This window comes from Gracilinanus agilis, chromosome 3, assembly GCF_016433145.1.
Source record: "Gracilinanus agilis isolate LMUSP501 chromosome 3, AgileGrace, whole genome shotgun sequence".
Taxonomy (NCBI): domain Eukaryota; kingdom Metazoa; phylum Chordata; class Mammalia; order Didelphimorphia; family Didelphidae; genus Gracilinanus; species Gracilinanus agilis.
In genome coordinates, this window is record NC_058132.1 from 416,722,264 (window position 1) to 416,735,136 (window position 12,873).

Genomic DNA, 12,873 nt, shown 5'->3' on the forward strand with positions numbered 1-12,873 from the left:
TCGACTGAGGAATGCCTGAACAAACTGTGATACATGTGATAGAATACTAGTGTGCTATAAGAAATGATAAGCAAGATGATTTTGGAAAAAGCTAGAAAGATCTGCAGGAACTGATGCAGAGCAAAATAAGCAGAACTGAGAGAACCTTGTACACACTAACAGCAATATTTGATGATGATTATCTGTGAAAACTTGGCTGCTCTCTCAGCAATGCAATGATCTGGAGCAATCCTTAAAGACTTATGACAGGGTTTGCAGTTATTGTCTTCAAGGAGCTCATGCCTTATTTTGTTGGCTAACTAAAATCAAGGTTTATTCCCTAAATGTGGTGAGAAAGCCTAACACTCAGGAAAGTCAAGCAAACTGCCTGGAATTCTGCAAGAAGGTAAAGTGAGACAGGTGGATCTCGTGTTTATACCTTGAGTCTCTCTTATCAAAAATAACAATTTGTGACAGCAATTTGTCACTATTTTTAGTGATATCTGCCAACTATTTCTGGAAATTTTTTAGAATGCATTAAAGAAGATTTTGTGAGCATAGAAAGGATTACTAAAAGCTTGCACAACTTGTTCAAGAACAGGCATTACAGGGGAACTTCATTTCCTTTTCCTCCCCTTAAGTATGGTAACAAAACTGTAGATCAGGGAAATGTCAACACGGTATAAGTTCAGTAAAACTTTTGAAAATGTGGTCTACTTAACTAGGCTTAGTAACCCAGATAATGGAAGGTGAAAATGAATTGATGGAATGATTAGACACAAAGAATAGTTTTACTGATGCCAGCTTGAGAGATAGGCATCTAGTGATGAGCTCTAAGGTCTTGTCCTTGTCCCTTTGCTATTATTCACCATTTTAAGAACAATTTGAATGAACCCAAATGTCTTTGTCAAACATGAAGACAACATAAAGCTTTGATAACAGAATTCAGATCCAGAAAGATTTCAACAGTCCATAAATGACAAATCAATTTACTATATCTATGTAGTAAAACAAGGAAAATGCAAAATTCTTTAAGTGGACTTAAAAAAAAAATAAGCATGAGAGGTTCACAACTGCATACTAACATAGCAGTTTTGTTTTGTTTTTCCTGAAAAAGACCTGGGAGCAGTTAGTGAAACCGCAAATTCAACATGAGTCAAAAATGTCCATGGTAGTCCAGAAAGCTAAAGAGGCACAGCACACAGAAATATATCCTCTGAAGAGGTTACATCTGGAATACTGTATACCTCATTCTTAAAAAGACATAGACAAGGAGAAAACTGAAGAAGATGGTGAGAGAACTAGAGAACAAAGATAGTTTTCAGGAACTGGAGATGTTTAGCCTGAAGACAACCTAGAGAAGCCATGACATGACAAACTTCTTCAATTACTTTAAGGGAAGTAATGTGGAATAGGATTAAACTTGTTCTACGTGGCCCCAGAGAACAAAATCTGGATCAATGAGTTGAAGTTTCAAGGGGTAAATTTATATTTAATATAAGAAAAAACTCCTAACAAGAAGAACTCCTCAAAAGTAGAATTGTCAACAGCCCCCAAAAGGTAACAGGTACTCCCCTCAATGGAGGTCTCTAACAGAGAAAGATAACCTCTGGTTAGGCATGTTGTAGAAAGAATTCCTTTTCAACTCTGGGTTGTAATAAATGAACCCTGGGGGTAGCTGGGTAGCTCAGTGGATTGAGAGCCAGGCCTAGAGACAGGAGGTCCTAGGTTCAAATCTGGCTTCAGACACTTCCTAGCTGTGTGACCCTGGGCAAGTCACTCAACCCCCATTGCCTAACCTTTACCACTCTTCTGCCTTGGAGTCAATACACAGTATTGACTCCAAGACGGAAGGTAAGAGTTTAAAAAAAAAAAATGAACCCTCAGGCCCACTATTGTTTCTAGATTCTGTGATTTTTATTAATAGTAATTTTATTTATATATATACACAAACACATACATATATGTGTTACATATAAATCAGGGCTACTCATCATGATTAAAAATCAGATAATTATTTTGTTCAGTAATATCTATGACTAACTGATTACTAATGGTAAGAAAATAAACAGTAATTTTAGACAAATTGCTTTTAGACAAAAGGCAAACATTTTAAAAAGTTAATTAGTTGGCATTTCCCTTCAAAATCTAAGTCAAATTTAGTGTTTTATGTTAGACTACACTTGGGCCCAGCAACAGACTGCATGTTTGCCTCCTTAAAGAAACAGCTTAGTTAAGTTCAGAAGGGCTCATCACCAGCTTAATTTTTTTCTGGCCACAGCATCTTTCAAAGATTGTCATTCATATTTGTGAAGGGGTTGCCCACCCTGATGAAACCATGCATCCATAAAGTGAAACAGAATTTTAAGATGAACTTCCAAATGAATAAAAATGTTACCAATACTGGATTTTTCATCTTTCCATTAAGCCATTAACTATCATCGCTACTCCATTTTTTCTCAAAAAGTTCTTAATTTGATTTTTTAAATACACATTTGATAAGCAACCAAAGGTATTTTTCATGATAACTGACCCTAAGAAACAAAAAATACATTAAAAAGTTAATGAAAATGATGATGTCTTTAAGAGAAAATTGTAATCTGGGAAGGAATACAAAAAGTAGCGGAAAAAATTAACCCACAATTAAATAATGATTTAAATATATCACCTGCCTTAACTCAGATGACAGTAGAAACTCTTTCAACTTACTTAATAATTTTCTCAGTTAGTAATGTATATTATAAATTATATTCATTACATTCATAGATTTATACATATTTATATTTTATTTATATTTAATAAATCAATAAGACATATTTCTCAATTAGGAGAGGCAGAATATTCATTTATTTCATTCCAACAGAATCAAATACTTATGAACCTGAAGGGATCCCAGAGGTCATGTATTATAAGGGTTCTTAACCTTTTTTTGTGTCATGAATACCTTTAACAGTCTGTAGAGGCTTTGGATCCCATCTCATAATAATGTCTATGCTTAGGATTGCAAAGGAAACCAATTTTAAAAAAAATAATTTTTTTTATGTTTTTGGGCCCCAGTTTACACCAAATCAAGTGCCACTTACTGACTGTACAAATGAGAAAACCGAAGTTCAGATAGTCATATAGCCAAGACTATAGAAATATTAAGAAGGGTCTGACACCATATATCTAGCACTCTTTCCATTAGACTACACAACAGAATTCAGTTTGAGAATTCATTTTTACAAACACATACAAATGTAAAAATATTTTTTAATTTTAATGTAATGCCATCAAAAATGATCAAACAGTTGTACTTTCCATTACTGCTTTGTTTTCATCTTCTGTTACCTGTAAAATATTAAAGCAATTACTTTAGAGAAGTATACATGTTTATAACCTATATTGCTCTGAAAATTTCATTAAATATATTTCACCATATTCACTTGAAATAAACAAGTCACCTATTTGCTTCTGCAGACATAAGGAAAGGCGTTATTACTGATTTAGCAAAAATTAGTTGTTTACCAAATATATTTAAGATAGCAATAACTAAGGTCAAGAGATTACATAAAAGATCTATAAAATGCTACTAAAATAATTATTGATTTCTATTCTTTATTCTCCAGATATATAGTAGGATTCACTACTACTCTCTCTTTTTTATTTTTAACCTCAAGCTGTAATTGCATATTGAATACTCAGAATTATTCCTTAGGTTTTTCTTACTCTAGTTTTTTCATCTAAAGATATTACTGATACTTGCTTTAAAAGGGTATAATGGACTTGAGCTAATTTTCATAAATTAGGAATATCTATTAGTAATATCATTAAATATCTTATGTATATGTTTATTTTCTATGTGACAAGTATTTATAATCATAAACTGGATAAGAGAAATATAAGGCATAATCCCTAAAACAGATATTGAATTGAAGGTATAATTTGGGATTATATAATTATATGATTGGAGATTTAGATAATAATCAAGATAATAATTTAGATAATAATCAGAGAAAAGAGAAATTGTAGGGGCAGCTGGGTAGCTCAGTGGATTGAGAGTTAGGCCTACCCTTACCACTCTTCTGCCTTGGAGCCAATACACAGTATTGACTCCAAGGCGGAAGATAAGGGTTTAAAAAAAAAAAGTTCTTCGGGATTGTCTTACATCATTGTTTTGCTAAGAATCGCTGTCATTCATATTTGATCAGTGTGTAATATTGCTCCTACTACTGGCTTCAAATCTCATACATTTCCCAGCTGTGAGACCCTGGGCAAGTCACTTGACCCCCACTGCCTAGCCCTTACCACTCTTCTGCCTTGGAGCCAATACACATTATTGACTCCAAGACAGAAGGTAAGGGTGGGTGGGTGAGAGAGAGAGAGAGAGAGAGAGAGAGAGAGAGAGAGAGAGAGAGACAATAAGTCTACTGGATTTTAATGAATATGCAAAGAGGAAAGGAGAGGGCATTCAAGAAAGGGAATAGTATGAATAAAAAACAGGAAGATAAAAACCAAAATGGTACTGATATGCAATTTAAAGTAAATTGGTCTTACAGAAGTATGAGGAAGGCCTACTTGGAGAAATAGAGTGAGGTCAAACTATGAAGATCTAAGCCCAGAGTCTTCTCATGTAAGAACCTTTCCATGATGGGAAAATTGAAAATATTGGGCAGATTGGTGTCTTAGAACTAGAAATATACAATAAATACCTACTTGTGAAATGCAAAATTTGTGATAAACTGAGAAGACTTCAATTTAGACAATGAATGCAGCCGATAGTAGAATTTACTTAGTAAAGAAGTTAATAATGAATATGAGCAACTTATGGAATACAAATTAGATCTCTAAAAATATATTTTCATCGAGACAAGTACTTCCATTGTTTTAAAATTTTAACCAATTTCCATCATAGAAGACATCTAGTTAACTGCAACATATACTATTACTTACTATTTTCCGAGACCTTTCCAATAGTTTATGCCATATAGTATGATGTGCCTAAAAAAAGAAAAAACTCAATGAATTATAATCATAAAACAAAACTGATAGCATTAATAATGCACTTTAAGGCTTCCAAAATGCTTTACATGTTATTTCATTTGATATTGCAATAACACTGTGAGGCAGACTTTATCTGTTTTACAGATGAAGAAACTGATGAGGAAAAGCTAAGTGATTTGTGTAGGGCAGTGATGGGCAAACTTTTTAAAGAGGGGGCCAAAGGAAAGGAAATGCTCATCTGTCAGTCTGTTTCTAGGGCAACTCTTTCAAAGTTTCATTGTATTGTATCCTACACGCTGTATTCGTCAGATTAGGAATAATGTCACAGCAGCCAGATAGAACATTTCAGAGGGTCCACATCTGGCCAGCCACAGGCCTAGGGTAACAAAGTCCCCAAGTACCTAAGTTAAGTACTTGAACCCTGCCTGGTCTGTCTCCAAATAACTGGGTCACCTTGCTGACTGCTTGGCTATACCTTTTTTAAAAGGCAAAACTGAAGTTAGGGCACGCCCTAATAACATAGCTTTCTGAAAGGCAATCAATAATAGGAAAAAAATCACTGTATAAAGTTGTATATCCTGCCCTCATCAGTGACTGAGATGGGTTTCAGATATCCTGCACAACTACCTTGCTCAGCCTTATGAACCTGCTTCACTTAGGGATAGCGGGGGAAAGGAGACTTGGGGCAGGGTACAACTGGCTCTAGGGTACAGTGGTATCCCAGGACCTGATCATAGGGAGGATGAATCTACCCAGGATAGAGGCTAAGAGGGAGCACTAGATCATTATCAGTATATATTGGTAATGTGTGTCTGACTCTTCCCACCTCCCACAAACTGCCCCCAGCCTTGCAGTGCTACAAAAGCTCCAGAGAGGAATAATTAACATGGTCAAACTGGATTCCCAGAGACATCTCAAACTAAACATGCCCCCAAACTGAATTCATTAGCTTTTCCCCAAAACTCTTTCCTTTTCCAAATTTCCCTACCGTACTTCCAGGATCCTGGGTTCATAACCGCAGCATTTCTCTCAACTCTTCAGTCTCCTTTATTCCACACGTTCAATCAAATGCCATATCTTCCTGTTTTTACCTCCACAATAGCTCCTTCATCTGAAGCTTTCTATCTATGCACTCACAGAACTACCATCTTAGTTCAGAACCCTCAGTCTCTTGCCTAATGGATTCCAACGACCTCCCAGTTGGTCTGCTGGCCTCAAGTTTCTCACCCCTCCAGGCCACGGTACACACTTCTGCCAAAGTGATTTTCCTTGAGCACAGATCTGACCATGTTACTGACCTACTCTAAACTCCAATGGTTCCTCAGTTCCTCTAGGATAAAATATGAAGTTCACTGTTTGGCTTTTAAAGCCCCATACAACCCAGCTCAAACCTATCTATCCAGCACTGCTGATTTACACTTCCCACACCATTCAATCCAGCTTCACTGGACTTCTTTCTCTTCCTTACACTGATGCCTCCTCTCCCATCACTGAGTCTTTCCTCAGGCCATCATCCACACCTGGAATTCACTCCATCCTCACTTGCATTTTTTCAGAGATTCTTACTCTTCATTTAATGCAGTTCAAGCTTCTAATGAAGCCTTTTTCTGATTCCCATATTCATTATCTTCTCTCTTAAACTACCTTGTATTTAACTACTTTTAATATATTTCTATTCACTTTATTTAAAATTGTATATATTTGTATTCATTGAAAAAAAATAATTCCCTGCCAAGGGGTTGGGTATAAGTGCTAGTAAACTATCTACTGGGGTAAATACAATGGGTCCCTGAGGGTGAAGAGGTGCCAATCACAGTATTTGGTAAAGGAACTTAACAAGGAGAGTCTGTTGGATGTTTAAAGATTTAATAACAACTGGGTCAGGAAAGGAAGGGAATGGATAAACTATTCTTAAGGTACTAGGGTCTCCTCCCAAAAGTCCAGGAGGGAGAAATCTACACTAACAAGCTACACACTAACAGCTGCCTTAATTCTAACCTATGCAAAACCTGGATGGTGAACAGGTCCAGCTATTTAAGTGAGGATCTCAGGTGTGTGTCCCAAAGATGTTTCTTCAAAGCTTTGTCATTTGAAGTCCAGATGTAACTGCTTCTTAAGCCAAGCTTGGAGAGGGAGAAAGGATTTTGATAATAAGGGTTCACCCCTAACTGTCTCACCAGACTCAACCTAACTCCAGCTAAAAGGTATCTTGATTGTAGATGGGCTTCAGTAAAGCAGGTTCCACACAGAAGAAAAAACAGCTCTCCCATCCAAGAAATTTCCAGGAGTCCAACTGACTTTTTCTCAGTCACCCACACAGAGTTCTGGAACCTGCTCCCTGTCAATCAATCCTACTCTCTTCTAAGCTAAATCCCTATAACAACATCCTTGTCCATTAGAAAGTAAGCTCTTTATAAAACAATTGTTTCATTCATTTTACTGATACCCCTGAGCCTAGCAGGGATGCACACAAGGAGGGGCCTAATGTTTGTTGACTGACTAATCAAATAAATGCATAAGATAAAAAATAAGAGTGTAAAAATGATTAAAATTTTTCATGTATTTCTTGATATAAAGTAGAAAAGGTAAAGCCTAAAGTTGAAAATTGTAAAAGGCATGGATAAGAAGAACAAATTTTTATTCACTAAATCTCAGATTACTATAGCCAGTAAAAATAAAATTATTTTACACAGAAGGTAATAAATTTATAGAACTCATATCAAAAGGCAATACAGAGAAGCAGCTGGGTGGCTCAGTGGATTGAGAGCCAGGCCTAGAGACAAGAGGTCCTGGGTTCAAATCTGGTCTCAAGCACTTCATATCTGTGCAACTCTGGGCAGGTCACATAACTCCCATTGCCTAGCTGTTACTGCTCTTCTACCTTGGAACCAATATAAAGTATGGATTTTAAGATGAAAGGTAAGGGTTATAAAAAAGAAAAAAAAAGACAACACAGACTAAATATTAAAATTAAATAAGTTTTTTAATTAACCAATAAGTATGGGTTCATAATAGGTTACTAAAGAAAATCAAAATGATTTAAAACATTTTCTTAGATTATGAAACTAGTATTCAGCATTGATGTACAAAGGACAGAGCACTAGATATGAAAAACTTGTTTCTGGAACACCTCAAACAACAAAAATACAGGAAATAAATGCAGCAAGTAAGAATGGCAAAGCACAGGGTGGCCACAAAGAGACCAGTAAGAGACTTCTTTCTAAATTTACTTAAGGAGACAGGGGTAAAAGTGAAAATCTGGTAGCAATAACAGCAAAGAGACAGAAAGGGGCATTATGGCCAGAACCTGATGACGCCCTGCCTACATGTGAATCAATGCTTTTTTCTGTAGGTCTTCATTATATGGGAAGGGCCCATAAAGGGAGTTGGAGGAGTGGGGAAAGGAACAAGGGCAGCTAGATGGCTCAGTAGATTGAGAGCTAGGTCTAGAAAACGTAAAGTTCCTGGGTTCAAATATGGCCTCAGTCACCTCCTAGCTGTTTGAATCAGAGGAGGTCAAACCTCCATTGCCTAGCCTTTACCACTCTTTTGCTTTGAAACAAATATACAGCACTGATTTTAAGACGGAAGGTAAGGTTTTAAATTAATAATAATAAAATAAAATAAGGGGAGTTAGCATCTGGCAGAAATAGGCTTAAAATACAATCTACAATACAGTCTCAATGGATACATTAATATTAAAGCTTATACTATAAAAAATTAAAAGAAAATCAGATCATATACTTCCCACAGCTATGTATTGGAAATGCATTCTAAACCAAACAAGAGTCAAATGCAAAAGAAAGATAATTTTGATTACTTGAAATTGAAAAGCTTCTACCCAGAAAGCATTAATGCATCTAGGATAAGAAAGGAAGTAATCAAATGGGCAAAAAGAATTTCTGTATCAAATTTCTCCAATAAGGGTCTGGAATCTAAGCTATATAAACAATTAAAAATATATATAATGCTAATAATTATTCCCTGATAAATGTTCAAAAGATATGAACAAATAATACTCAGGAACTGCAAAGTACTGAAAAGCACATGAAAAAAATATTCCAAATCACAAATAAGAAAAATACAAATTAAAACAACCTTGAGGTTATACCTCCGACCCAGCAACAGGCAAAGAAGATAAAAAATGGCAACAGTCAATAATGGAGGAATTGTGGACAGATAAACACACTAATACACCTCAGAGAGATGGATAATTCACAGGCATTACACATTATACATGTTTTTTGGATTATTTCAATGTTATCTATCAATACTACTGACTTTTTTTTCCCTTGCTCTTAAAAAATATTATTTGTTTTATAGGATGGTTTTCTGGAAAGGAGAAAGGAAAGACTATAATCTATGGTGATATCTGAAACTGCAAATATAAAAAAAATTAATTTTTAAAAAAGGTCAATAAACAAGGTAAATTTTATTAGCATTAGTATTTAGAATTAGCACATTTTTTGTTTATAACTACGGTTAAGGTTATATAACAAAATTGAATTTATATTTCCATTCAAAGAAGAGAGAATTAATTTCATAAAGTAATCTTAACTAACAATAAATGAAGCAATATTTTAAATACTTACTTTTAAGTGAACTGGTAAAGAAAGACCTTGGAATCTTCTTAGATGATCTAACTGGGCACCTGGAAGATTATGAACTGCTGAAACTTCATACTGGAAGCAAATACTTGTCCTTGAAATGAGGGGACCCTCACTAACATCCACGAAGTCACCAAATCTTATTTGAATAAAAGCAAAAAACAAAATCAGGTATATAATAAATAACATCTTAATATTACTTTTAAAATTTTTATAGAAAATTCTGTTGCCTCTTTTTCCACAATAATATATCCAGATTCAGCTGGGGCCAGAACTATAAACTCAGTGGAAAATCCAGGACTCTCAAATATTACAGAATGAGAGAAAGTTGAAACAGAGAAGAGAAGCAACATAAAGATCCCAATACCTACATATGTCAATCTGTATTTCTGATGGTCTATAGATTAAAACAAATGACCCACATTTTCCTTAAAAGTTTTAAAGAAAGGAAAAAATGGTGGATTTTTAGGAAGTAAATAACAGGTGCTAAGCACTATGTTAATCACTGTGATACAAATAAGGGGAAAAATCATTCCATGATCTCAAGGAAAACAACTATATGCAAATAAGATATGTGCAGTATCAAAGAGAAGATACTAAATTAAGGAGGATTGGGAAACACTTTTTGCAGAAATTGGGATCTTGGCTGAGACTTGAAGGAAGTCAGCAGAGAGGAGTAAGGAGAAAATTCCAGGGATAAAGGTAAGGCATTGAAACCATTTCTGAAAGTAGCAAGGATATGGGGTTCAGATTTTGGAACCCCAAGAAACTGGAAGGCAGTTGAGGCCAGTTAGAATAGCACTATAAAAGGAAGTGAACCCCAGGCAAACCAACTCAGTCCTGAGATGGGTCAAGGGTGGAGTGAAGTCTGGGTAGGACACTCCATTGAACCCTTGCTGATCCATATCAGGAGTATCATTGCCTATCCCCCTGTGCTGATTCTAGCTGTATGTCAGTCAGTCCCCTTAACAGCCTATTCTCTGCAGCTGATATAAATATACCATCAACTGATTCCAAGATTTATATCATCAAATCAATACAGAAGATCTACAATCAACTAGATGTTATCCTGCTAAACTTGTTCATCAATTTAGTTTAATACTAGAGGCAGAAGTTAGGTATAGAGTGGAATTCTGAGAAAGACCTATCCCAGACAGGGAGGCCTTCCTCTGATTCATCTTGATAAACTGATAGAGATTACCTTATTCCTCTTATCTCACCCACCATACCTTTATTCCATATACCTTCTCTGTTTGTACCTTTCCCTGATAAGTTAAAGAAGTTTCCTTTGTTGCTTCAAAGCCTTGGTTTATATCAGTGATGGGCAAACTTTTTAAAGAGGGGGGGTCAAAGGAAAGGAAATGCTCATCTGTCAGTCAATGTTTCTAAGGCAACTCTTTCGAGTTTCGTTGTATTGTATCCTACTCATTGGATTCGTCAGATTAGGAATAATGTCGCACAGCAGGATAGAACATTTCAGGGGGCCGCATCTGGCCCGCGAGCCATAGTTTGCCCATCACTGGTCTATACAGTTGATCAGTTCTAACTTCATACATCCCTGAGTAGAATCCTTCATCATAACAAGGCTTGGAACTTAGTGAGGGAATCTTGATTAGAGGGATTCTGGTAGATATCCAGTTATTATCTCATTTGTGAATCATACCTCAACTGGCAGAAATTCATCTCTTGTCATATCCATCTGTTTGAGAGACTTTTGATTTGATTCCCATTTGGGAGCTATAGTATTTGAGCCCTTTTGAAAGGATCTTCTCAGACCAACCTCCTGAGGGAACTGGCAGCAACTGGCCCAATAGACTGCCTATCCCCTGCTAGGTGGTCCTGTGTGGCTGCTTTCCATCTACAGCCAAGAAATCATCCTTACGAAATGCACAAAGTTGAGAAAAAAAGTGCCTTATGTGAGGTCAAAGTGAAAGAACATCTACTATCCAATGTATGATATATAACTGAATAGATGCCCCATAAAGTTGGTCCATTAATTCAAATATTTTGAATGTTTGCTGAAGCAAGAATAGAATAGAATTAAACAGGATGAGAAATGGATGGAGGGCAAAGCCAAGATGGCAGAATAGGGGAAGCAATCCAGCTGAATTCTTCCAATATGTCCCTCCAAATAATGTTAAAATAATTCTTCAAATCAAATTTTAGAGCAAAAGAGTCAACAAAAGGTCAGGGTGGGGCATTTTCCCAGCCTAAGATAAGTTAGGAGGTTGGCAAGAGAAGTCTGTGACACCAAGATTGGGATTAGCCCAGAGCAAGTAAACCAGAAGACAGCAAAGTGGAAAATAGCTACAAGCTAGGCCTACAAAGAATTATCGAAACAATTTTACCTATCTTCGATTTGGAGAGTAAAACAGAAATTAAAAGAATCTACCAATCACATCCTAAAAGAGATCCCAAAATGAAAACTTACAGGAATATTACAGCCAAATTCTAGAGCTACCACATTAAGAAGAAAATATTGCAAACAGCCAGAAAGAAACAGTTCAAATATCAAGAAATCAAAGCCAGGATCACACAAGATTTGGCTGTTTCCACATTAAAGAACTAGACATCTTGGAATATGATATAACAGAAGGCAAAGGAGCAACCAAGAACATCCTAACCAACAAAATTAAATATAATCTTTCAGGAGGAAAAAAATTTGTATTTTATGAAATAGTGGACTTTCAAGAATTCCTGATGAAAAGACCAGAATTATTCTGAATAGAAAATCTGACTTTCAAATAGAAGCCTCAAGAGAAACATAAAAAGGTAAAAATGAAATAGAAACCATACGGTATTCAATAAAATTAAATTCTTTACATTCTTATATGGGAAAATGATTCATGTAACTCCTAAGAATTTTATCATAATTAAGGTAGTTAGAGGTCAGAGAGTGAGTTGATTATTGAGATGATCTCAAAAAAAAATTAAAGGATGCACTGGAAGAAGGGAGAAGAAAGAGGAAGGATGGGGACAATTGTCTTAAATAAAAGAGATATGCAAAGCAGAACCTTACCTAGGAAGAGAAAATAGACAGGGGGGTGGGACCCCAAGTAAAGCTAGAATCTTATTTTCATGGGAACTGAATCAGAGGTAAGAATATTTATAGGTATTCAGTTGTGAATCTATCTTCCCAAAAGGGAAATAGGAAGAGAAGGAGATAAAAGAGGGGGGTTGGGGAATGATAAAAGGGAGAGCAGATTAAGGCAGGCAGTGAGGGAGGGAAGGAAGGAAGGAAGGAAGGAAGGAAGGAAGGAAGGAAGGAAGGAAGGAAGGAAGGAAGGAAGGGAGGGAGGGAGGG

The 12,873-nt window shown here is 35.9% G+C and overlaps 1 protein-coding gene across 1 annotated transcript in view; it reads right to left on the reverse strand.

Annotated features, from left to right (window-relative positions):
* Window positions 1-2,805: 2,805 nt before the first annotated feature.
* Window positions 2,806-12,873, reverse strand: part of MRPL39 (mitochondrial ribosomal protein L39) — a 27,900-nt gene continuing 17,832 nt past the window's right edge. The window contains exons 8-10 of the mRNA XM_044666895.1: window positions 9,555-9,708; window positions 4,912-4,959; window positions 2,806-3,309 (exon numbers count right to left, since the gene is read on the reverse strand). Coding sequence (XP_044522830.1) covers window positions 3,262-3,309; window positions 4,912-4,959; window positions 9,555-9,708 — 250 coding nt within the window. The 3' untranslated portion in view covers window positions 2,806-3,261. The remainder of the gene's footprint in view (window positions 3,310-4,911; window positions 4,960-9,554; window positions 9,709-12,873) is intronic.